The sequence below is a fragment of the Brachyhypopomus gauderio genome, unplaced genomic scaffold (genome assembly GCF_052324685.1).
Source record: "Brachyhypopomus gauderio isolate BG-103 unplaced genomic scaffold, BGAUD_0.2 sc75, whole genome shotgun sequence".
NCBI classification, from domain to species: domain Eukaryota; kingdom Metazoa; phylum Chordata; class Actinopteri; order Gymnotiformes; family Hypopomidae; genus Brachyhypopomus; species Brachyhypopomus gauderio.
This window is the reverse complement of record NW_027506896.1, coordinates 1,295,001-1,321,246: the sequence shown is the minus strand read 5'-3', so window position 1 is coordinate 1,321,246 and position 26,246 is coordinate 1,295,001. Positions and strand designations below refer to the sequence as shown.

Genomic DNA, 26,246 nt, shown 5'->3' with positions numbered 1-26,246 from the left:
TTGATGGTAGAACTGTGTGCAACAACCACAAATCCGTGGATTGGCCTGCCCCAGTGCGAATCGTGCACAAATACCGTGGTGATACACATAAGGAAGCATGTGAGCAGGGTCCCGCGAGACCTCGGTCATTAGTACAATCCAGTAGCGAACCGTGACCATTAAACCTGGGCTCGCAACCACCCCCCCCCCCCCCCCCCCCCCGAAAAAAATCGTTTCCTCTCCTAATTAACTGCAATCACTGCAAAAACAGCACTACTTGAAATAAGCTAAATATTCCTAAATATGACAATTTATTGTTTTGAGAAAAAAAAATCTGCCAATGGGGTAAGCAAAAGTTGCTTGTCTAGAATTCTTAAAACTAGCAAATGAATCTAACTTGTGTGTTTTTAAATTAAAGAAAATTGTGCTTCTTACAAGCAAAAATTGCTTTTCTTAAGAAATATTTTTTTTTAATGAGTGTGACAAAATCTTGATTAAGCTGATTTCAAGATTTTCTATGCTTAATTTAAGAAAATGTGACTCATAACAAGAGTTTTGTAGAAAATCTTTCCTGAAATAAATTATGCTTTCTTGATGTCTTGCTGATTTAAAGAATTATTTGCTTACTTTAGGATTTTACACCTTAATTTAAATTATTCATGTAACAAAAAAAAACTTACTACAGGACAAGTTTTCTTAAAACTAATTGTTTCTTTCAAGACAAACAAGACAATTTGTTTTATTTTAAAATCAAGGCACTAGAAGCATTCTTAATTTTTGCATTTTTATTAACACAGCAATAGGTCAGCAATTGTATTTTGACAGTCTTTATATGTCCATCCAAACAGCATGCCTAACATTACCTAAATTTTTAGCCGGGTACTGTGTAGCATTGCCACTAAGTGCTTAATCCAGATACTCGAATGGGGAATACTAACTACTAAGATCAAAAATACATTTCCCTGCAGCATAAAAACCAATATTCTAACATATGGTTTCCATTATCTCAGAAGAACATCTTTAAAGATCTCAGAAACAAACATGTGTTGAACCACTTTTCTGAAAAAAACAAACACAGGGAAGTAGACTCTAAGAGAGACTCACTAAATGAATGAGTTCCACTCACCAAGCGCCTTCTTGTAAGAGGGGGTTGAATCACCGTCATGGATGGAATCTTTGAGTATTTCAGTTTGCAAGATAGACAGCAACGTGGAAATGTACTTTGGGTATGTGACAGAGCCGGAGTGGCTAATCGGGAGATTCGGGAGGATTCCCGATGGGCCGGCTCATGTCAGTCTCTAGTTTGGGCCGATTGGGCGGGGGGGAATAATTTTAGGCCGGATTTGGGCATGAAACTCCCGGGCTGAAAAAGTGTCCCACTCCGGCCCTGGTATGTGAGGTGTAGGGCATAGTAACATGCCATGAGGTAGAGCAGTCCCTCATAAAGATACTTTCGGTCAAAGGTGGTCACTGGTGTGGTTCCAACAGCAATCATGCAGTTGCCTTCAGAGACGAGCAGAACTGGGCAAGCCAGGGGTCGCCGACGAAGGTAGCCTTCATGGTCTTCTGAAGTCTACATGCCAGAAAAGAATGAGGATGATTAGAGCAGAACCTCAAGAAACACACACCCAACTAAAACACCTAATAGTCAAATGATAATAGTAAAAACTGTAACTATATATTAAGCAGATTGTGTGAATGTACATTACAAGTACCAGACGTACCACAGCAATTTTAAATAAAAAGGTACAGAAACAAGCCCTTAATGATATGGGGGAAAATATACTTGTGATTTTTCTGCATATTATGTGATTGTGATTTAATCTTATAAATTAAAGCTTCCATTCAGTGTCCATGCAGATATATTTTTTCAATACGAGACGGAGGATTATCACAACATCTAAATAGGAACTGCCCTATATTGTAATGCAAAGGCATAAGGTTGATATATGAATGGTTATTTAGAAACTGCAGGATGCAACCAGTGGCCAAAACACTAAAGATTCCTCTACAACAAGTTTATACTTTGTGTTTGCAATAAAAACTAAAATGCCTGGTTATATAGCTGGTTTACACCACAGCTGATTTCTCGATCACACATACAGATGATCACACAAGTGTCCAGCTGGAAAGCAGACAGAAAACCTGGTTGTTTAAACTCTTCCTGGGACATGAAGGTGCCAAGAACTTCACGTACATCACAAAGACACAGCTGAATCTACCATCATTGGAGGACTTGGAGCCACATTACAGCCTAAAATTGACTCATTATTCTTTGTAGGTTTTATTAACCTCAGGATATCATAGACCTGAACCTTAAGAATATTTAGAGCATTTCCACTCAGTAAATTTCATAAAGTGAAAGCAGGATTAAGTGCAAAGTAAACAATAATTGCACATATAATATTGCATTCTCACCTTTAGGACATAGAAAAAAGTCTCACAGATGCTCAGCTTCTTGGGTGGTAGTGTGCTGGAAGGGAAGAGCAGTGGAAGGGCTCTGAACACAGCTGTTGCATGTTCCACTGGTTTGACAAAAGACTAATAAAACGATCAATCACAGCGAATAATGCAATATACAAAACAAACTTAGACAAATCAAGGTACTGTAGAATTACCTCCATCCAAAGTTTTTGGAGGCTTCATTACTTTCTTCATGACACCATAGAACTGCACCTTCGAGTAGAAGCTTTCCCATCTATCCTTCATCTCAGATATGTATCTGGAATTGGATGTATATATATATATATATATATATATATTTATATTTAAATAAATATATATATATAAAATATATATATTTATATATAAATATATATATATATATTTTTTAAATAAACGAGTGAATGTGTACTATTAATTATTCCAGCTTTTGTAAGGCACCTTATGATAAACCGTATACCTCTTAATAGACTAATCCAGGTTTTCTTAGGTTCATGGGTAAATGAGTTCACAGACCAGCAAAGCAAAATGATTTGGCGCTGTGTTATCTGCTTGGTTTTTGTGGGTCTGACCCTCAAATCCCTACTCAGTCATATTAATTCTGCACATAGCCATAGTCCAGATTTCCATGTAGTTTGTGGTATAAATGGATGTGTCAAAGAGTAGGCCTATCGTGTTTACAACATGAAGAATAACTCATTAATTGTGAGTGCTGTTAATTATAGTGGTTTTCCTGTATTTGGGCTTGTGAGAAATATTTATGTGATAAATTCATCATTACATTGTTTTGAATTACAACAGTATAATACCATTTGCTATGACAGATTACATGTCATGTAAAATTGAGATTCCAAACATGGCTCAAGCAACAGAACTGATTATAGATTTGATATGACCTATGCTGTCATATCAATATATTATAAATATCTCATCTGATATATTATAAAAGGTACTCTGTTTTACATGGATGGATTGGATCATTAGATGGTTGTTTTGGACAGTTTTACAGAAATTTTAAAAATTTTATTGTGGCCATTTGTAGCAAGAGACTGACATTCGAACGCTGTAGTTGGTACATGATTATTATGGTGAAGATTTGCTAAAGGTGTTCATCTGTTTGACCTGGCCTAAAGTGAACGCTATGAGTTGTGCTGTATGTTATGTCTTTCAAATAGGGCTTGCTTAACTGTGTTTCATGTTTACCAACTGCTTTGAGTCTTGCAGCTTTTGTTCATGTAAGACCACATGTTGTATGAAACATTATGACAGCCATTATTTCAAACTTGAGTCATTAAGTACATTTCTTAAAATGAGAATTTGTTTAAGTGGCCTTATTCTTTAAATAAGAAGAATAATCTTATTCTTATTCTAGAATTTCAACCAAACCATAGTCATACCCTGTAATTGGTAAATAAAGCTCAAGATGAGCTGAAATATCTTATTTAGAAAAAGTTAGACAAATGTTCTTAGAATGAGCTTAATTTTCTTGTACAAAACTTGCTTAAGAATATTTTTTCTTTTTAGACAAAAATAAGAAATAAAGTCCATAAACAAGGGTTTTTTACTTTCTTAAAAATCGTTTTTTGCAGTGGCAATAAAAAAAATAAAAAAATTGAGACGACAGTACAGCTTTAAAAACTTATAAACAATATGTACTAGATAACTTCTTCAGCAAAATAAGGTTCCAACAAAATAAGGTTCACAGCTCCATGTTCCTCGGGAGCGGAATATGTAAACAACGCGAACAAGGGCATCAAAGGAATGAATCTAAACTAGCTAGCGGTGGTACGCTAACAGCGTCGCCACAGCGGGTGGAAATTATTAAGCCCGCCCACTAAGAGGGAAGATATGATTGGTCAACTTTACTATCATTTGAAACTGCCAGGCCCTCTGTAAACGAACAGCGGGCATCGCAGTCCTGATAGGGGGAGTGTAACGGTTGTGAATCAGGAGACGGACACAATTGCTGGAGAGAGGCTGATTTATTGACGGAACTAGCTCGCAGTTTCACTGCGCCAATGCGAACGGTGCGAGACCGGCGAGGCATAACGACTCACATTACTTTAACACACAACGATGAGATAATGAATACAACAACTCGTAGCGTTTGCACTAAAGTAACAACTCGTAGCGTTTGCACTAAAGTAACAACTCGTAGCGTTTGCACTGAAGTAACAACTCGTAGCGTTTGCACTGAAGTAACAACTCGTAGCGTTTGCACTGAAGTAACAACTCGTAGCGTTTGCACTGAAGTAACAACTCGTAGCGTTTGCACTGAAGTAACAACTCGTAGCGTTTGCACTGAAGTAACAACTCGTAGCGTTTGCACTGAAGTAACAACTCGTAGCGTTTACATACAGCAATCATACGCAGAATGGAAGCCGTGAAGGCTATTTTACATAACATGTCAATACAATGACAATTAAACAAACATCACACACACGCTTTGAATATTCAAATACCCAGACACAAAATGTCGATAAAACATTAAAGAACACGAGCAACCAATCCCAGAGAACACTCGACTAAAGAAACACCAAATGTAGAAAAGAATCAACAAACGAGAACTAGACACTACAATCGACGATGACACATACTAAACTAGAAAGATACAAATCACGCTAACCAAGGAACAACTAACTGTTCCGACACATACACCGAGGAGATTAAATCAGTTAGAGACCGGGACATAAACAAACGATACCGCTGATATCCATACATAAATGACCAAACGTTGACCATGTAGATACTCAGTTAACATGACTAGGAAAAACAGATACTTAAGCAGCCGCGGAGAACTCCGACCTAACAGGGTTACGTGGCGTGAAACAAGAGCCTGATGGTTACACAAAAAACGACCTCCAACGAAGGAATGAGAACACAGGGAATAAAACCCCAACTCATTACACAAACAAACACGAAACAGCTGATGAGACCAACACTGGGCGGGGGAAACAAAACAGGGCGTAACCACGGATGATTAAACAAAACAAAATAACTAACAGCACGATCTAGGAGGAGGGCCGAGTCAGACATTACAGGGAGACACAGGCTCACAGACTTCCACTTAACCCCTCACCTTACAACACAGATTGAATAGACACGGGTGAATAATTTATTTGCTTATATTTTTGTAATTGTTTAGATGTCGATTGTCAAACTAAGTAGATAAAATAAAATTGGATAAATTACATTATATATATTTATGTTTTAAGAATATTTTAGGCCCTCTGAGAGGGCGTAGAGGGCCCTGACGGTTCCCCACTGGTACAATCCTGCTTCATGCTTCAGGAAGGCAACTGTAACAATGGAGGGTGTGTGTCTATTTGTGCATAGAGAAACCTTCATATGAGGACCTGAGTTTCTTTTCAATGAGCTTAATAAATGTTTTAAATGCTGACAGACTTGACTCTTCTGCTTAATGGCTGTCAGGACACTAAACCTCCTGCCATGTTAGGCTATGGGGTCTTTAACATCTTGTTCAAAGCAGATTCACAGAGATATCAAATATCCTGCACTACATATGTGACACTAAAGCACCACAACACAGCACTGTCCAACACAACTTAGCCTAACACATCTCAGCTTCACACAAACACAACTCAGCCTCACAGTCCAATATATCTCAGGTGCAGCTCTACAGGTGTGGCTCTGCAGGTGCAGCTCTACAGGTGATATTAATTTCTGCGCATCTGACTGTTTACTTGAAGTTTTTCTTTCTGTAGTATTTTATTGTCATAATCATAAAGAAAAGCACTTTCAGATTTTGAAACTAAAATGATAAGTACTATATAAATACATATTACTATTTATGTTGGTGTTCTAGTTTAGGAATGACAGCTTTTCTGCACTAGCTCTTTATGTACTAGCACCTCTGCAATAGACCAGCCAATAGATATGGTGGAAATGTATGCATGTTCTTGAAACAGATAAGCCGTTCAGTTCCAGTATATCATTGCAAAACATCTCACAGTCTTTTCGCTATCCTTATCTGAAGGGGAAAACTGAATTGGAAAAGAAAGGTGGATGACTCTTGTTCTGATGTATTTGTTCTTCAGTATTTGTGCCTCCAGTCCAGAATGACTCCAGTCCAAAATAACACCAGAATAACTTTACAGGCCTGGAATGTCCAACAGCGTCTGGCCGTAAATCTCACCTCTCAGGCCATCTCCTCTCTGAGACCGATCTCATCCCCGAGACCAGGATGACTGCATAAGAAATTAAGCATGGCAGATCACGAGATCACTCCTCTGCGGTTGCCCCCTATTACAGAAATAGTTCACTATGTGTCAGCTAATGGTAAATAGTGGTAAAATATGCTATTTTGAATGCAGAGATGGGTTTTATATATATATAATCCATGTTCAGAAAGTAAAAGTCCTCACCAGGATTTTGCTCAGGCTTCCTGGATTGTGTTGATTCCACTCATTTTACCTGGATTGCCACTATATAGAAAATCTAGCAAGCTTGAGCAAAATCCTGGTCATTAGCAAACCAGGTAAAATTTCTGTAGATTTTACGTCACCTGTCAGGGTGTGGAGCAGAAAGTGAATCAGGTGGTAGGACAAAGTTGTAAATCAAAGAAGAAAGTGCTAATTTTCATTTTCATTCAGCACACGACGGAGAATTTTTTTCAAACCAACATGTGTTGTGCCAAATTCCGACTCCCTTCGTTTGCACACGCATAAAGACGCTACAGATGACATTTGGGAATTACAGTGATTATAGCATAATTCATTGAGCACACTAGTTTTGTCCTAACTAGATATTTAGACTTAATACTGCTGTAATACTGCGAACTCGTGGTCAGAGGTGAACTTTGGCATAGCCAGTGTGTATTTTATTTAAAATAATTAACTTCCTTGAGCCAGTGTGGTTTTGGACATAGATAATGCCGTGTCGTTTGCTGTGATGGAGGTCTAGCTCTTATTTATGCATAGAAAGGTACACTTTTCTAGGAAAAATAATATACTACACATTTTAAACTGAACGTAGTAGAAAGAACGTAACCATTTTTGACAGTGGCATTTAAGCACATGTTAAACACATCCTATGGAGAAAATCACAAATAGATTTTTTGGTTTGATTTTAAATTGTATTGCTGACGTTAGACAAACGCTAGACACGACACCTGTTATATTCTAGTGCAATACCGCCTCACGCCAGTAGCTGGCGATCAAGATAATACAGGACCTCCTCTCCGGAACCTCAATAGTTCCCACAGCTAAGCGTCAGAGGTGAGATATACGGCCAGACCCTACTCGGAATGTCCACTGAAACATCACGTGAGGACTTCAATATGCCTCAAGATACTGTGGATAAAGGTGGAAATTCAAAGTAGCAAAAGCTTTGCAAATGTAGCAAGATTTTAGCAAAATAAAATTGTGAATCAGTTAGTTGATCCCTTGAGCCCTTTGTCAATAAACACACTATGTCCATTACCTCTTAAAGAGAACTCAGATATGCATGTTTATTTTAACAAAGTCGGGGTTGTCTCTAATTTTCAGACCTGTAGAGATGAAGGTGAAGGATAAAGTGTATTCAGAGAAAATACCTCCATTTCCTGCTCACCAAAATCTCAATGAACTGTGTGGCCACTTTAAGCTTACTAAGAAATTCATGTAATAGGAAAAACGTTTATTCTTCTTCACCGAAAGGAAAACAGATGAGTAAACCCTTGCTCAATGTGTGCTGACATGTAAGGGAACACTGCACCCTATCGTACAGAAATTGTATTGTGAGTTGTTTTCTAGCATTTTGTCGTCAGTTTATGATTCTTGACCAAAAGTGACTGGGAAGGAAGAACAGAATGCTATATTCTTTTCTTTTTAGTCATTTATGTCAAAGCCTATGTACATAATTTATGTCAAAAACTATATACATTTCAACCAGCGATTACTTGGTATTTACTTCACCAGTTGCATGTGTCCCCTTCAGGGACCTTTACCCAAACCACAGCAACCTTTCAGACAGACTGGGACACACGGAGCTCAGACAGACTGGGACACATGGAACTCAGACAGCCTGGGACACATGGAACTCGTACAGCCTGGGACACACGGAACTCGGACAGCCTGGGACACACAGAACTCAGACAGACTGGAACACATGGAACTCAGACAGCCTGTGGGGGACATGGAAGACATGGAGAACATTACACTTTACACTTTTACACTGTCTTCTTGAAGCTCGGTGTTAAGAACAAATTCAAATAAATCACATTCCTTGTTCCATTTTCATCAGAGTTGTTTACATGCTTGTGGAGAAGCGGTTCCATATGAAGTCATTCTGAAGAGCACAAATTTAGTTTGTTATTGTCAGGTTAAATTCAAACAGATGCTAAACAAATCCTAAATCTAACACACTGCAATTTGTACTGGGCTACTTGCTCTACAGAGCAGAAGCACAAAGCCTGGCCCAAAATGCAAGGCTGCCCTCTAGTGGACATTAAGAATAATGTTACTAATCCTTTTTCCGTTGCCTTGCATGGAGAAAGAATTTCTGTAATTAATTGCAATAATTTTAAGTAGTTTGCAGTAGCCATACTGGTCCTCACATGCCTGTATTGTGATTTACATACTGGATTAATCTATATCCTTTCTTCATTTCATCCAAGAAGAAATAGCTAGAAGATTCCAGAAGAGTGGACCTGTTTGGGTCACCTGTACGTCATCATCACCAGAATATCGATAGTCATCACGATCACCAGAATATCAGGAAATGCAATCACTAGAATATCAGGAGATGTCATTATCACCAGAATATCAGGAGACGTCATCATCACCAGCAGGTACAGATTGGTTTAGTTTGGGCATGTAGGATCCCACACTCTAATCTGCAGATTATTCACAAATATCTCAGAGAACCTCAAGCGCTAAGTAGCTGACGCAGACCTGGTTTCGCTATTTTAATACCTGTTCTGGTGCATGAGAAGTTCTTCAAAACACATCCAAGAGAATTATACTTCTGCATTTCACATTAGTCTTTTATATATTCTTATGAACGATGCATTATGTTATTATATTAAAATGTAACATCTTTAACATTCGACCCAGAGAAACGTGTTTCCTTGAGTGGCTACAAGAGGACTTCATGGGTCAACAACGTAAACACACCCTCAGCACTGAAGCGCGACTGAAAAACATCTTTAAGTGTCTATAGGCGATCTTTAAATCTTTAATCACAATAAATATCTGTAATGTGTTACAAAAAAATAATGCCATTGTATGCCACATAAATGAAAACCTGAAAATATCAAATGTGCTATTTATAAGACACATGAGCTTTCTCATAATGCAGCAAATGTTTTTTCTCTTCGTGTGCCGTCAACAGATCACAACCCGATCACGTTCCTGCTCATCCAATCACAAACGAGGACATTTTTTGCAGCACTTTAAAAGTTCGGGCGGAAGACTTTATAGTCAGTAAGAGAATGCGAGCAAAGCAGATAATTTCATATAAAAACAGATTCACCAACAGTCACAACCTAATTACTTAATATTGTTGGAAGGTAAGCTATGGATCAAGGTTATAATTGTTATCGAAAACGAACGAAAAAACGAAACTGATACTGAAAAAACGTTTTCGTTAACTGAAATAAATACGGTAATAAAAAAGCATAACTAATTACATGTTTAGAAAACTATTTAAAACGTTCTGAAATTATAGATAGGATACCCTTCGTTTTCGTGTTTGTTAACGTTTTTACAAGTCTTGTGGACTGACATGAAATCGATTTTTGTCACTACAGGTTTTACGTTAGCATGACAGAACCGTACGGCACCTCCTGGTCCGTCACGTCGTTTCTTGTTTACAGCTCCAGCACGCCATGCAAAGTTACGATAACAAAAGTTGGGAGAAAACGGCAGAGTCCTGTATTGGATTCTAAAAATATGACTACGAGAAAGACTACGTGTCTTGTAGTGGAAACAGGTGAAAACCCCCGCGCTGTGAGCGTGTGTATTGTTCAAGTGTGATCAACTGTTGTTTCAATACGCTGTGAGCGTCTCCTGCGTCAAGCTAAATAAAACGTAGCCTTGTGAATGCACCTCGTCTTCGCAAACTCGACTCCCTCGCACCCGTCACAAAACTAAGTTAAAAAAAATAATAAAAACGAATCGATCTGAATTAGAAAAAAGTCACAATTAAATAAAAACTAAACTATAGTTAAAAATCCTAAGCTATTATTACTTTGCTATGGTCCCTGATATTATAATTATATAAAACATTTATGGATGATACATTAGCTCTAGCTAGCTATGCTCTTATTTTCAGCTGCCGATTTTGCTTATATTTTCTCGTTATAATAGTTAAACAACACAATCGATGGGTGATTGTACTTTTTTATACAGTTTATACAGTAGGCCTACAGTCTTTTTTATCTTAGAGCGCAAGCTAGTTATATGTTGCAGTGTTGACAGATCAATATAGCAAATTTGCACTAATTTGTATTTTGTCTTTTTTACCTGTGTATTACAGTTTTTTTTTCTTATTTATTATATGTCTACGTGTAGCACCTTGGGATTGCTGCTCAATTTCGTTGTACATGTGCAATGACAATAAAGTATCTATCTATCTATCTATCTATCTATCTACAGAAACTTGGAAGCATAGCTATATGTTACGAATTCTTTATTTAGGATGTTGTAAGAAAACTTGGCAAAAGACATGCATAATAAAATTCTTTAACAGGTTTCTTATATCCAAAAAAATGGCAACTTCATCTAGCGCCAGGTTGAATAAATCTGTGAAACAGCAGTACATGGATCTCCCTCAGGGACACAAGGTGCAGGCCATGTACATCTGGATCGATGGGACAGGAGAAGACCTTTGTTGCAAGACTAGGACTCTGGACTCGGAGCCTAAAACAATCGAGGGTACGTCTTTAAGATGTAGTGATCTGACCAGTAACTACCTGGGTGTTTTTAACTTTTACTTTTACTGCTCTTAGGCAACTGTCCTATGTTAATTAGTTAACATTAGCTATCTTAACAATCTAGCTGGCTAAGCACGCCTTAACGAAATGCAGAGCTAAGTAGCCTGTCCAACATGGTTAACGATGGCAAAGTACTGCTTATGTAAGTGTGATTGAGCTCCTGGGACTCTGTATTGTACTTCTTGTATTGTATGTTTCTAATGAGTGTGGTTCTTTACAGATCTCCCAGAGTGGAATTTTTATGGCTCAAGTACATTAAAATCTAAGGACAGTGAAATGTATCTCATTCCCAAGGCCATGTTCAGAGATCCATTTAGGAAAGACCCCAACAAGCTGATCCTATGTGAAGTGTTAAAACACAACCGCAAACCTGCAGGCAAGAACTGGGGCGATTTAAATAATGTTCACTAGTTTAACATCACATCTGGGTGAGGTGGAGGAGAAGCAGATCTCCTAATGACCTTTTTGTCACTTTCCTCAATCAGAAACAAACTTTCGCCAGACGTGTAAGAAGGTCATGGACATGGTGGAGAACCATTATCCATGGTTTCGTATGGAGCAGGAATACACAATTTTCGGCATAGACGGTCCTCCTTTTGGTTGGCCTTCAAATGGCTTTCTTCAACCACAAGGTAATCAATTTACTGACTGGCACTTTTACCCCAGAAAAAGCCTTTCAGATTTTAAAAATATGACTACGAGAAAGACTACGTGTCTTGTAGTGGAAACAGGTGAAAAACCCCACGAATCTCAGAGTTCACACAATAGGGCTAACTGCCAGTACCCTGACAAACTAGTGATCCAGTGAACCAGTGATCAAGAGGCTGCTGGTTAGTTAATGTGCAGGAAAACCGCAAGCATGAGGATGCACTGGTTAATGTGTTGAGACTGGTTGTCAACATGGCTGTGTGACTCAAAAGGTTTCGCTTTTCACTCTAACCAAATAGGGTTACGTTCCTATGTTGGTGTCTGTCCTTAGTCTGGCAATTTTCAGCAGCAGTATTACACATTTTGCACTTAAGGCTTCTATCAGATTTTTCTGACTCCAGATGACCGTGGGAATGTTCAGACTAGAAGCCTCAAATGAATGGGGGTGTTTGCTTTTTGGAAAAGGTCCATACTACTGTGGAGTGGGGGCAGATAAAGCTTATGGGCGAGACATCGTGGAGGCACATTACAGGGCATGTCTTTATGCTGGGGTCGAGCTCTGTGGCACCAACGCTGAAGTTATGCCGGCACAGGTAAACAATTCTTTGGTAATCTTTTAAAGTTAATGATGACAATGTAATTACACTTGAATGGGTTAAGTGACCCTGCTCCTCTGTCCTCAGTGGGAATTCCAGGTGGGTCCCTGTGAAGGTATCAGCATGGGAGACCATCTTTGGATCGCTCGGTTCATTCTTCATAGGGTTTGTGAAGACTTTGGTGTGGTGGTGTCCTTCGACCCTAAGCCCATCACAGGAAACTGGAATGGCGCCGGGTGCCACACCAACTTCAGCACAAAGCACATGCAAGAGGAAGGAGGTTTGAGGTACGACTGGGCAGAGTCACCTTCCTACTGTTATTAAGGAATATGAAGTCCACTTTAAGCTAACCACCACCTCCTCCTTCTCTCAGGCATATTGAGGAAGCGATTGAGAAGCTGGGCAAGAGGCATCATTACCACATTTGTGTCTACGATTCCAAAGGCGGTCGGGACAACGCCAGGTGTCTAACTGGACACCATGAAACATTCAACAATGAATTCTCCGCAGGAGTGGCTAACCGTGGCTCTAGCATCCGCATCCCGCATTCTGTGTTCCAAGATAAACAAGGGTACTTCAAAGACGGCCGACCGTCAGCCAACTGTGACCCGTATGCTGTGATGGAATCCATTATTCGCACATGTCTCCTCAACGAAGGAGAGGAGCCTGTAGAGTACAAGTGAAGTAGGGGTCTGCAAGCCCCGCCCACCGCAGACCTTCTTATGCCTTGGTCCTTCTGGGGATGGAAATATTTTTTTTGTGTTTCTACTCATTTTACAAGAGAGAAACTAGATATAACCTTTCCAGGGAAATTGATGGGTGTACAAAAAAAACATAAATCACTGCATCAGTTGACCCCAAAGTTTTTAAAGCTCCTACTGCTATTTCCCCCACTGTTTTAAGAGGTTCTGTACTTCCATAGACTGGCTAAGCTGCAGTACAGCAGAGGATACAGACAAGAATCCTGCAAACTCACAGCTAGTTTTTTGTGTTCCTGTATGTTGTATCTACTGTGTCTACCCTTGTTTTTATTAACTGATGAGGAGTTTTAATGTTGCCACATTCTGCTAAAGGTTTGGATTTAGATTGCTGATTTGTACTGTAGTTCTTACAAGGTCCAACATGCACTGGTGACATGTAATGTTTATGGGACTGCCCTGGTCAATTCTTTCCAGTGTAAAAACAATACACAGTTGATACCTAAATATATAATGACATAGCATAATGAGCATTTGAGCCATGGGATAAAGAATAGTGTCTTGGCATGAAGAAGAGTATTTATGTACATTACAAACATTTCACTTTAGTTCCTGGATGTTTTGGTGTGGTCATTTAGAACTGAGTCAACTCTCTATGCTGTTCTCATACAGGTAGTGGGAGATCTTTCTCTCTCTCTCTCACTCTCTCTCTCCCTCTTTCTCACTCACACACACACACACACACACAAACACAAACAGTATGTACAAGCTAGCACACTTAGAAACATGCAAACACAACCACATTTACACATGCTAACACAAATCTAGATGTGCACACACACACCATAAAGTAAAATATCATAAGGGAAAGAATCAAAAGGGATTCTAGGAAAACTGTAACGTGGCTCGCGCCACGGAGCGAGGAGACGGACACAATCGCTGAGATGAGCGAGATTTAATACGGGGAATACCAAAAGCAGAGTTGTATATACAGGCAGGGGTCATCACGGGCAGGCTATCCAGACACGAAACGTAGACAGGCATAATCACGGACGAGGGAAACAACAAGGCAGGCAAACAACGGAGGACGGGTAAACCAAAACGCACACAACACGGCAGAACTCACGGCAATGACGATCAGACAACTACATGAACAAAGCAAACTGACAGAGTAGACAAAATCACGGATGACACGACTGGGGAATGACGGGACATATATACATAGAACCGAAACAAGGAACAGGTGATAACAATGACACTGGGGCGTGGCAACAAACAAGGAATAACGGAGACAACGAGCTGGGCGGGATAAACAGGCAGGGAATAACAAAACCACGAGGAACAGAGACGGAGTGACAGCGGGGAGAGGGGGGCGTAGCCCTACGTGACAAAAACAGAGTTTGGAGGAGGTTGGGCGGTGTATGTTGTGCTATGGAGTGAGGATGGGAAAAGGGTGAACATTGGTAATGTAACCAATCTGGGTCAGGACCACCGCCGCTTCCCTGTTCGTTTGATTGGCTGAGCCTTGGAGGATGATTTTCACATGAAACATGTTATTCAAACTTTTGATCTCCTTCTTCAGCCTAATTACAAATGTCCTGAAGACTTTCCAGAAGTAATTCTTCCAAAGAGGAATGAGGTGAGCTGTCAGGTTCCAGGAGAGCTTGGGAACTGTTTACATCAAACGTCACTGGCCTGTTCAGAGAAACACGCCCACTAATGAGAAGTTTTGGTACAGCTGATAGCTGTGGTGGGACCCTGCAGTGCACCCAGCATTTGTGTTTAGGGACAAACAGTGTTGTCATGCTAAACTCAAGGTCACATGCTTAACCCGAGCAGCAGGGAAAGCAGGGGACACGCAGAGAAGAGGACATCACAGAAACCTGACATATCACATATCAGCAACATGATGGGAGGGCGAGATAACACAGAGCAGGTGCTGCAGTCCTGATAGACTCTCAATAAACAGTAAAAACACACACATGTGGCTACACACACAAACACACCTAATATAAATAATGAATACAGGTTCTAATAATAAACACTGGTTCTAATAATAAATACTGGTAATAATAATTAGGAGTACAGGTTATAATAATGAATACCGGTTATACGTCTCACAATATGGGGGCCCCTTCCAGCCGCCTCCGTCCACAGTGGCGGTAGATTATGTTGTCCTGTTGTTGTTGCATTATGTACATCCCTCACGTAGGACCCATTAGGATTCCCAACATAAAGAGATGTTTGCCTGTCTATATATGTCTTGTCTTTGTACCAGCTGACTGCTTGTATCTGTATCTGTATTGTATCTGTAGTATTAGATTAATTGCATAGGCAGGAACCATTGTCCAGTAACCTGTTTGACCTGGGCGATGGGATGAATATACAGTTCCAAAGTGAAGCTGTGAGTCCTCCGTTTTGTCTCTCAGCGTCATTCTGGTTGTTTACCTTAAACAACAGAACGGTGTCCTTCATTTGGATTCATTTGGGTTTTCCGTTGGTGCACGTTCTCCATTAATTCCTAATTTTTCCTTGATACTGGCGTGATCAATTCCTTTTTATTTTACACTTCCCACCCGTCACAATACCAAGGACCACAAGTCCCAGAAGGCTACACGCCACCCTGCAGATCTTTATCACCCGAATATTGAGTTCACATGTACCTAACTATACTGTACTTACCCTTTTTTATCGTTTTCCATGTCTTTTCTTCTATGCAAAGTATTGCCCATTCCTTCGTGTTTGATGTGCATCTGTTCTACTGACCTATTGTTTAGCATTAGGTCCCATTGTTATGGATATTCTGCCTGTTTTCTCGGATTGTGCCATTCACCCCTTTTGGATTCGCCGCATGGTGTTTGCCCTGTTTTTGTAACTGTACTAGTTTTTGACTCTGTTTTTGGATTTGCCCTATCATTCAAATTACGTCCTTTTATCCAATTCTGTGAGCGTCTGCCTTGCCTACATCCACAATGTCACACACTGGTAATAATAATAAATATTGGTTTGACAGTTCCAAAATATTGGTCAAAGTGCATACTGAGGGCAAACACCCATCAGCCTCTGCTCCACTACGTGATGTCTGACACTTTCTGTACTGATGCTGGTATTTGCTGCCCCGGGACACTTCACTGTGAAACTGCTGCTTGTAAACAAGGAAGGAGTTCTAGCTCTGTCTCAGAGACAGACAGAAGGAGGATCACTCTAGCTCTGTTTCAGAGAGACATAAGAAGGATCGCTCTAGCTCTGTCTCAGAGAGACAAATAGAGGGAGGATCGCTCTAGCTCTGTCTCAGAGAGACAAATAGAGGGAGGATCGCTCTAGCTCTGTCTCAGAGAGACAAATAGAGGGAGGATCGCTCTAGCTCTGTCTCAGAGAGACAGACGGAAGGAAGGAGGATCACTCTAACTCTGTCTCCGAAATACTTTAAACTTGTGGATATTGACAGTGGTTGTATACATCAGTGTTGTGCTTACATAATATTTACCATTGTCACCTTAAAGCATATCTGATGCATTGTCACGTAGGGCTGCGCCCCCTCTCCTAGCTGTCACGCCCGTTTCCCTGTTCCTTGTGTCTGTGTTGTTCCCTGCTCCTTGATCCTGCAGGTGTAGCTCTGCACGTGTAGCTCTACATGTGCTACACGTGGTGCTACAGGTGATTTTAAACTGTGCATCTGAAAGTTAATTAAAGTTTTTCTTTGTAGTGTTTTATTGTCATCTTTACACAAAGAAGTCACTAAATTGATAAGTACTAAAATGATAAGTACTATATAAATATATATTACTATTTACGTTATAGTTTAAGAATGACAGCTGTTGATTCTGCACTAGCTCTGTATGTACTAGCACCACTGCACTAGACATAGATCAGCCAATAGATATGGTGGAAATGTATGCATGTTCTTGAAACAGATAATCCTGGTCATATTTGACTAAGACGTTCAGTTCCAGTATATCATTGCAAAACATCTCAGTCTTCTCGCTATCCTTATCTGAAGGGGAAAACTGAATCAGAAAAGAAAGGTGGATGACTAGTTTTGATGTATTTATTCTTCAGTCAATTCTAGATTATTTACCGGTTGTTCAGTGTAAACACGGGATCGGTTGCTCAGAATCTATCACATCAACTGTAAATGGTACGACACACCATCACAGTTTGGATTTTACAGACGAGCGAATTTTTTTTAGAGTTTTATGGAACTACATCACAGTGCCACGATACACAACCAGCTAAAAGTGTAGAAGCATGTGGTGGTGCTCCAGAATAACAGGAGAGGACCTTGAGGAAAGTATGTGTCTCCAGTCCAAAATGACTTCCAGAAGAACTTTACAGGCCTAGAATACCAACAGTATGTCCACTGAAACATCACGTGAGGACTTCAACATGCCTCAAGGTACTGCGGATAAAGTGGAAAGTCAAAGTAGCAACATATTTGCAAATATAGCAAAATTTTACCAAAATAAAATTAGGAATCAGTTAGTTGATCCCTTGAGCCCTTTGTCAATAAACACACTACTGTCCATTACATCTTAAAGAGAACTCATGTATGCATGTTTATTTTAACAAAGTCAGGGTTGTCTCTGAATTTCAGACCTGTAGAGATGTAAGAGGGTGAAGGATAAAGTGTATTTAGAGAAAATACCTCCATTTCCTGCTGACCCAAATCTCAATGAACTGTGTGGCCACTTTAAGCTTACTAAGAAATATATGTAAGAGGAGGAAAGTTTATTCTTCTTCACCGAAAGGAAAACAGATGAGTAAACCCTTGCTCAATGTCTGCTGACATGTAAGGGAACACTGCACCCTATCGTACAAAAATGGTATTGTGAGTTTTTTTCTAGCATTTAGTCATCAGGTTATGATTCTTGACAAAAGTTTAGTAGTGACTGGGAAGAAAGAACTGAATGTTTTATTCTTTACTTTTTAGTCATTTATGTCAAAACCTATATACATAATTTATGTCAAAGCCTATGTACATAATTTATGTCAAAAACTATATACATTTCAACCAGCGATTACTTGGTATTTACTTCACCAGTTGCATGTGTCCCCTTCAGGGACCTTAACCGAAACCACAGCAACCTTTCAGACAGACTGGGACACACGGAACTCAGACAGCCTGGGACACACGGAGCTCAGACAGACTGGGACACATGGAAGTCAGACAGACTGGGACACATGGAGCTCAGACAGACTGGGACACATGGAAGTCAGACAGCCTGGGGGACATGGAAGACATGGAGAACATTACACAATTTACACTGTCTTCTTGAAACTCGGTGTTAAGAACAAATTCAAATCCTTGTTTCATTTTCATCAGAGTTTACATGCTTATGGAGAAGTGGGTCCATTTGAAGTCATTCTGATTAGCACAAATTTAGTTTGTTATTGTCAGGTTAAATTCAAACAGATGCTAAACAAATCCTAAATCTAATACACTGCAATTTGCACTGGGTTACTTGCTCTACAGAACAGAAGCACGAGGCCTGGCCCAAATACAAGGCTGCCCTCTAGTGGACATTAAGAATAATGTTAGTAAAACTCCATTGCCTTGCATGAAGAAATGAAATTTCTGTATTGAATTGCAGTAGTTTTAAGTGTTTTAAGTTTTTTTTTACAGTAGCCATACTGGTCCTCACATGCCTGTATTGTGAATTACATACTGGATTCATCTACATCTTTTCTTCATTTCATACAAGAAGAAATGGCTAGAAGATTCCAGAAGAGTGGAACTGTTTGGGTCACCTGGTCGTCATCATCATACAACAGAAATGTTATATCTTATATTGTGATAATGTTCATTGTTTGCATGCTCTTAGTTTTTTTTTCCTTTGCTACAATAATGGAGTCTCTGCCAAGCCCAGAACTTCTCATCATCTTTGGTACCACCAAGTACCATTTTCTGATGAGTCATAATGCTAAACCACTGTGGCTCATCCAACTACAAAAATGACAAAAGCAATCTTGTAGCAATCTTGCACATACCAGTTTTAATTTGCCATTATGTGACATTTTCCCATATGAAAAATGACTGTCCCATATGCAATACACCTGTAATGATTTTTCCATAATTAATTTTACAATCAGTTGCCTAAATGTTTAAACTTGTTAACTTGAAAATGAGGATTCTCTTCAGTATCTCTCTCTCTCTCTCTCTCTCTCTCTCCCTCTCTCTCTCTACCTCTCTCTCTCTTTCTCCCTCTCTCCACCCTTACATACACCCACCATCTCTGCACCTCACAAGATATTCTTTGCATATTTTCACACTGCATTAATCCTTATTTAACATCCTGCTGGTTTCTCAGGCCAATGAAATACCTCTTGTAATTTGCATGTGATCGTAGACGTCAGGGTTGTAGTATCACAAAAAAAAAATTATATGAAAGATTAGCACAATTATTTAATCATCAATGATATTGTCATATTACAGCTGAACACTACAACACAACATACAGGATACAGTCTGTCACATACACACAAGATTGTTATTCACAATCCATATCCAGCTCGTCCCTCTCACCCTGTTCACCTCCTGTACTGCACTTTATTATCTGGTGATGGTGCATAAGAATACACTGTACTTATTGCCCCCGCCAGTAATTATCCTTTTCCCATATTTATATGCCTTATTCAATTCAGTTTAACTTATCTATCTAATTCAATCTGCACCTCAGTGCCTGTTTACTGCTGTACTCAGCACTTTACTGTATATATACAACTCTGTACACTGTGTACAATGTATGTGTATGTAAAAAAATTATGTTTTGTGTGTGTGTTTCATGTGTGAGTAAATGTTTTTACTTCTGTAATGTTATCGTTAGTTTTTGTGCACTGGGAGCTACTGTAACCAAACACAAATTCCTTGTATGCGTGAGCATACTTGGCCAATAAAGCCCGATTCTGATTACAACAAACATCAGTGTAGTTCAGTTAGTGGTATTTCTGATACTGTAACCAAGTGTATCACAAGCATTACCTGCTGTATTGTCCTTTTTCTGTTTCCTGTTCCAGGTCCATCCCAGATTTTACCCCTTCCCCAGTCCAGCCTATCGGTACCAGGTTTGACATCATACCGGAGGACAGGATGAAGGGCGAAGTCCAGCCATGAGAAGAGAGAGAGAGGGAGGAAGGGAGAGAATGTCGATGTTAGCTTTCATACCTGTGCACACCTGTGCATAATCATGTGTTGGCTGTGCTTTAGACCCTCCCCTTGTGTGTCAGTCATTGTGTATAACCTGTCTGTGGTTGCAGTATGTCGTGGTGGTAGGGAGTGGCTGCCATTTTGTTTGGATGTATTTATTGTTCATGTTTGGTAAGTGTAGTTAAGATATTGTCTGATTGGTTAACCCTTTATTTTAGACCCATTTTGTTTGTTATTTTGGCCTTGGATTACAATTGTAAATGAAGGACAGGGTTGACCAGCCAGTAGACTCGTGAAGAGTTGGGTATCCGACGCCTGTTTCAGGTTTTGAAGATATGATGTTTGTGAATTATGGATAAATGGTAAGGTCTTGTTTAGTGTGTGTTTGTGTGTGCTTCTGTGATTTTATTCTGTGATCTACCAACTTTGTCATGGAGGATGAGTTACAGGAACTGAGGGACATGGTGTGCCAGCTTCAAGCTGATGAGAATCGTCTTCAGGAGCAGGCATCAGCCGTTGAGCTATCATCAGCGCAAGGAGGGCCATAACTGTATGGATGTTTCTAATAATCCTGTGGCCTCTAATGTGTACCCTGTGGAATGACTGTTATATGTTTCAAGAGAAAGGAAATGTTCTACATTTAGAGGTTTGTCTGTGGTGAGCATTGAGGAGTGTGTGGATGAGATACAACCTTGTATTAGGATCAGACAGTTGGACAGGCATTTGGAGCAGGACTATTTTATGTATGATAATTTGGATGGGGAAGCAAAGGATCATATTTACAGGCCTAAAGACCAGGATATAGAGTTAAGACCCATTGCATGTGGTAGTCGGAGTCCTCATCCACCCGAAAGATAGTATAGCTCCATGAAGAGTTTTTGAGGCTGAAGTTGGCCATGACGGAGATATTCCATGAGTATTTGTGGGGCCAGCAGCGTATTGTGCTGACTGACAATAACCCATTGAGCTATTTGGAGACAGCAAAGCTGGGTGACGCAGAGCAATGGTGGGTTTAATCTAAATGCAGTGCTCGGTGTGCAGTTGTTAATAAAGCAACTGATTAAGGTTTATAGAGAGTTTTGCCAATACCACTGACTATTTAGACACCCAAAGGCAGAAATGAAGTAGAAAAAGTATGGAAGAGAGGACTTGATATGAGCTCACCTACATTTCTCTATTACCTGTTCATTTATACCTCTGTTTTCTGTATGCTATCCCATTGTGCTTGATGAGAATTATGAGAGAAATGCATGATTTGTTCTCACTTTCAAGTGTATCTAGAGTAATATACTGGTCAATATAATATGTTTTTATTAATAACATACAACTGATATGCTTTAGCCTGCACATTACTCCAGTTTGAACCATAGATCTCGTTTTTTAAATCAACCCACAGCCTTGGTTATGGTCATATTTGAATTTTGCTGGTAAACTCAAAACAGAGGATGGTAATTCTATATAATCATGGCGTGAATGTGCAAAGAAAAAATGAAAGAAAGAGCCGAGGATTTGCTAATTGAATTTAAAATAGCCTACAAACACAGGTAGGCTAAACACCTGGTAATCAATCATACAAGTGCTAAGCACAGCTGACGCAGACGTGATTTATCCATTTAAGTACCTGTTCTGAGACAAGTTCTTCAAAACATATCCAAGTGAATTCTACTTCTGCCTTTCACGCTAGTCTTTTATATGCTCTTTATATGTTTTGAGCTTTATGTCTAACATTTAACATAATTTATCCTCAACGTTGTGTTTCCTTGAGTGGCCACAAGAGGGCTTCATGTGTCCACAACAAAATAAACACCCTCAGCACTGACGCGCGACTGAAAAAAATGTCTTTAGGCGATCTTTAAATCTTTAATCACAATATTACGTATTTTTAACGTCTTACAAAACATAATGCCATTGTATGCCACAGAAATGAAAACATGAAAATATCCAATGTGCTATTTATAAGAAAGACGAGCTCCTTCCTAATACAGCCAATGGCGTTTACCCTTCGTGTGCCGTCAACAGATCACGACCCGATCACGTTCCTGCTCGTCCAATCACAATCGAGTACATTTTTTACAGCACTTTAAAAGTTCGGGTAGAAGCCTTTTGTAGTCAGAAAGAGAATGCGAGCGAAACAGACTATTTCATATAAGAACAACTGGATTCACCACCAGTCACGAACTAATTTCTTAATCTTGTTGGAAGGTAAGTTATGGATCATAATTTTATAAATATACGACCCGTTATGGACGGTATATTAGCTCTAGCTAGCTCACTGGGATGCTCTCATTATCTGTCGCAGATTTTGCTTATACTATTTAATTGTTGTAAAAGTTTAAACAACAGAAATGATGGGTGATTTGTACTTTTAATAGTCTTAAGTCTTTTTATTGTGGCGCGCTAGCTAGTTATATGTCGTAGAGTTAACTTTACCGCAATCCCCTGTACCTATTGCATCATTAGGTATTGGGCTGCTGTGAAGCAGGTCGGTCATCGTTAATTAATCTGTAATCTACCTGGCGATCTACCTGGGTGAAGGACCAGAGACCTGGCCACCTGAGCATCACTGCCCATTACTGTTTTAGTTGGCTGGCTAGTGCTGGATTCAACAGGTCTTTTAGTTTGCTTGTGGTCTAGAGTATGCCTTGTAGATTATGGCCATATTCTCGCACTTTCATAGATTTATAAATAGCAAATTGGTGAGATGATATTAAATGATCCCGGCACGTCGGGTTGTTTTTCTTTCTTTGGTGTTTATCTCCTGTGACTTGGAAGCATAGCTACATGTTACGAAATATTTATTTAGGATGTTGTAAGAAAACTTGGCAAAAGACATGCATATTAAAATTCGGTGTCCTTTTTCAGGTTTCTTATAGCCCACAAAATGGCAACTTCATTTAGCGCCAAGTTGACGAAAACTGTGAAACAGCAGTACATGGATCTCCCTCAGGGAGACAAGGTGCAGGCTATGTACATCTGGATCGATGGGACAGGAGAAGGTCTTCGCTGCAAGACTAGGACTCTGGACTCGGAACCTAAAACTATCGAGGGTACGTCTTTAAGATGTAGTGACCTGACCACCTGGGTGTTTTTAACTTTTGTTTGCTCTTAGGCAAATGTTCCCCTATGTTAATTAGTTAATGTTAGATAGCTAAACAATCTAGCTGGCTACGGGACTCTGTATTGTATGTTTCTAATGAGTGTGGTTCTTCACAGATCTCCCAGAGTGGAATTTTGATGGCTCAAGTACATTCCAGGCTGAGGGATCCAACAGTGACATGTACCTCATTCCCAAGGCCATGTTCAGAGATCCATTTAGGAAAGACCCCAACAAGCTGATCCTATGTGAAGTGTTAAAATACAACCGCAAACCTGCAGGCAAGAACTGGGGCGATTTTAATAATGCTCAGCAGTTTAACATCACATCTGGGTGAGGTGGAGCAGAAGCAGATCTCCTAATGACCTTTTTGTCATCTTCCTCAATCAGAAACAAACTTTCGCCAGACGTGTAAGAAGGTCATGGACATGGTGGAAAACCATCATCCGTGGTTCGGTATGGAGCAGGAATACACGATTTTCGGCATAGACGGTCATCCTTTTGGCTGGCCTTCAAATGGCTTTCCTGGACCACAAGGTAAACAATTTTACTGACCCTTTACCCCAGAAAAAGCCTTTCAGATCTTTCTGATTGCGGATGACCGTGGGAATGTTCATACTAGATGCCTCAAATGAATGTTGGTGTGTGTTTGCTTTTTGGAAAAGGTCCATACTACTGTGGAGTGGGGGCAGATAAAGCTTATGGGCGAGACATCGTGGAGGCACATTACAGGGCATGTCTTTATGCTGGGGTCGAGCTCTGTGGCACCAACGCTGAAGTTATGCCGGCACAGGTAAACAATTCTTTGGTAATCTTTTAAAGTTAATGATGACAATGTAATTACACTTGAATGGGTTAAGTGACCCTGCTCCTCTGTCCTCAGTGGGAATTCCAGGTGGGTCCCTGTGAAGGTATCAGCATGGGAGACCATCTTTGGATCGCTCGGTTCATTCTTCATAGGGTTTGTGAAGACTTTGGTGTGGTGGTGTCCTTCGACCCTAAGCCCATCACAGGAAACTGGAATGGCGCCGGGTGCCACACCAACTTTAGCACAAAGGATATGCGAGAAGAAGGGGGTTTGAGGTACGACTGGGCGGGCGGACGGGTGATTGTTTGGTTTGGGGAAATGGATGATTGGTTGGTTTTTTGCTTAGGTTATGTGTAGTTTGTTTAGAGGGGGCGGGTAGATGAGGATGTGTCTGGTTGTGAAACAGTTTATGGTTTATATGAAAAGTTAGCAAAGTTTTCCAACATGCCCCCCTTTTCTCCTTCCTACTGTTATTAAGGAATATGAAGTCCACTTTAAGCTAACCACCACCTCCTCCTTTTCTCAGGCATATCGAGGAAGCGATTGAGAAGCTGGGCAAGAGGCATCATTACCACATTCGTGTCTACGATCCCAAAGGCGGTCAGGACAACGCCAGGCGTCTAACTGGACACCATGAAACGTCCAACATCAATGAATTCTCCGCAGGAGTGGCTAACCGTGGCGCTAGCATCCGCATCCCACGTGCTGTGGGCCAAGATAAACGAGGGTACTTTGAAGACCGCCGGCCGTCAGCCAACTGTGACCCGTACGCTGTGACGGAAGCCCTTATTCGCACGTGTCTCCTCAACGAAGAAGGGGAGGAGCCTATAGAGTACAAGTGAAGTAGGGGGTCTGCAAGCCCCGCCCACCGCAGCCCTTCTCATGCCTTGGTCCTTCCGGGTATGGAATTATGCATTTTTTTTTTTTTTTTTTTTTTTTTTTTTCTTCTTTTCTTTCATGTACTGTAATTTTTGTGTTTGTACTCTCGATACAAGAGAGAAACTAGATAGAACTTTTCCAGGGAAATTGATGGATGTACAAAAAAACATAAATCACTGCATCAGTTGACCCCAACGATTTTAAAGCTCCTACTGCTATTTCCCCCACTGTTTTAAGAGGTTCTGTACTTCTATAGACTGGCTAAGCTGCAGTACAGCAGAGGATACAGACAAGAATCCAACAAACTCACAGCGAGTTATTTGTGTTCCTGTAGGTTATCGACCCTTGTTTTTATTAACTGATGGAGTTTTAATGTTGCCACATTCTGCTAAAGGTTTGGATTTAGATTGCTGATTTGTACTGTAGTTCTTACAAGGTCCAACATGCACTGGTGACATGTAATGTTTATGGGACTCCCCTGGTCAACACTTTCCAGTTAATGAAAAGTTTAGTTTTCTAGATTCTTACTGTATGATTGTATTACAGAATAAGCTGTTTAACTTTTTTTAACGATCACCAACATTAAAACATTTGTACTTTTACCAAAATGTTTGTTTCTTTGGTCTAAGGCTCATTTATTTATTTGCAATTTTGGACTGAAATGTCTGAGTATTGACAGTGCCAGATGTGCCTAGCTCCAGGTGTACCCACTTCCTGCATCAGAGGTAAAATAACCTGAAGCCTGAAACACCTGTAGCCCTGTAAATGTACACACGTTTATATTTAAAGTGTTTCAGTAAAGCCTGCACAAGAGAAGTGATGTGAAGGTCTTTTAACTTCATTAATCTCACCAGCAGGACACTAGTATATGCAGTAGCATTTTTTTTTTTTTTTTTTTTACTTTTACATTTTTTAAATAGTAGCTCTCCGGCAACTCGGACAACCCTGTCTGGACAAGTTTTATCTCAGTACTGTTGGGATGCGGAAACATTCTAGTGTTCACAGTACCACAGAAGACATCAG

The 26,246-nt window shown here is 40.0% G+C and overlaps 2 protein-coding genes and 1 long non-coding RNA gene across 6 annotated transcripts in view; 2 read left to right on the top strand and 1 right to left on the bottom strand.

The window, feature by feature from the left end:
• Window positions 1-782: 782 nt before the first annotated feature.
• The window catches only part of LOC143491459 (uncharacterized), a 27,430-nt gene continuing 1,966 nt past the window's right edge, over window positions 783-26,246 (bottom strand). The window contains exons 2-5 of the long non-coding RNA XR_013125203.1: window positions 20,278-20,347; window positions 2,598-2,701; window positions 2,398-2,452; window positions 783-1,552 (exon numbers count right to left, since the gene is read on the bottom strand). This is a non-coding gene — a long non-coding RNA (uncharacterized LOC143491459). The remainder of the gene's footprint in view (window positions 1,553-2,397; window positions 2,453-2,597; window positions 2,702-20,277; window positions 20,348-26,246) is intronic.
• LOC143491457 (glutamine synthetase-like) lies at window positions 9,841-13,974 on the top strand. Of its 4 annotated transcripts, none has more exons than XM_076990483.1 (8): window positions 9,846-9,931; window positions 10,172-10,353; window positions 11,198-11,297; window positions 11,577-11,732; window positions 11,842-11,988; window positions 12,470-12,597; window positions 12,688-12,887; window positions 12,974-13,974. In XM_076990483.1, exons 3-8 carry the CDS (start codon window positions 11,216-11,218, stop codon window positions 13,281-13,283), a joined length of 1,023 nt encoding a protein of 340 aa, XP_076846598.1. In that variant the 5' UTR covers window positions 9,846-9,931; window positions 10,172-10,353; window positions 11,198-11,215; the 3' UTR covers window positions 13,284-13,974. The 4 variants fall into 4 exon arrangements, with proteins under 4 accessions (XP_076846599.1, XP_076846596.1, XP_076846598.1 ...); XM_076990482.1 differs by having other exon boundaries at window positions 11,149-11,297; XM_076990484.1 differs by lacking the exon at window positions 10,172-10,353 and having other exon boundaries at window positions 9,841-9,931.
• Window positions 22,500-25,836, top strand: LOC143491454 (glutamine synthetase-like). Its single transcript, XM_076990478.1, has 7 exons — window positions 22,500-22,644; window positions 23,305-23,489; window positions 23,656-23,817; window positions 23,927-24,073; window positions 24,202-24,329; window positions 24,420-24,619; window positions 24,871-25,836. Exons 2-7 carry the CDS (start codon window positions 23,324-23,326, stop codon window positions 25,184-25,186), a joined length of 1,119 nt encoding a protein of 372 aa, XP_076846593.1. The 5' UTR covers window positions 22,500-22,644; window positions 23,305-23,323; the 3' UTR covers window positions 25,187-25,836.

Coding starts and splice junctions, on each gene's coding strand:
- LOC143491457 (XM_076990481.1), top strand. CDS start 11,132: ATGGCAACTTCATCTAGCGCCAGGTTGAATAAATCTGTGAAACAGCAG. Junction 11,989..12,469: donor TGGCTTTCTTCAACCACAAG/GTAATCAATTTA, acceptor TTTTTGGAAAAG/GTCCATACTACTGTGGAGTG. Junction 12,598..12,687: donor CTGAAGTTATGCCGGCACAG/GTAAACAATTCT, acceptor CTCTGTCCTCAG/TGGGAATTCCAGGTGGGTCC.
- LOC143491454 (XM_076990478.1), top strand. CDS start 23,324: ATGGCAACTTCATTTAGCGCCAAGTTGACGAAAACTGTGAAACAGCAG. Junction 23,490..23,655: donor GGAACCTAAAACTATCGAGG/GTACGTCTTTAA, acceptor GGTTCTTCACAG/ATCTCCCAGAGTGGAATTTT. Junction 24,074..24,201: donor TGGCTTTCCTGGACCACAAG/GTAAACAATTTT, acceptor TTTTTGGAAAAG/GTCCATACTACTGTGGAGTG.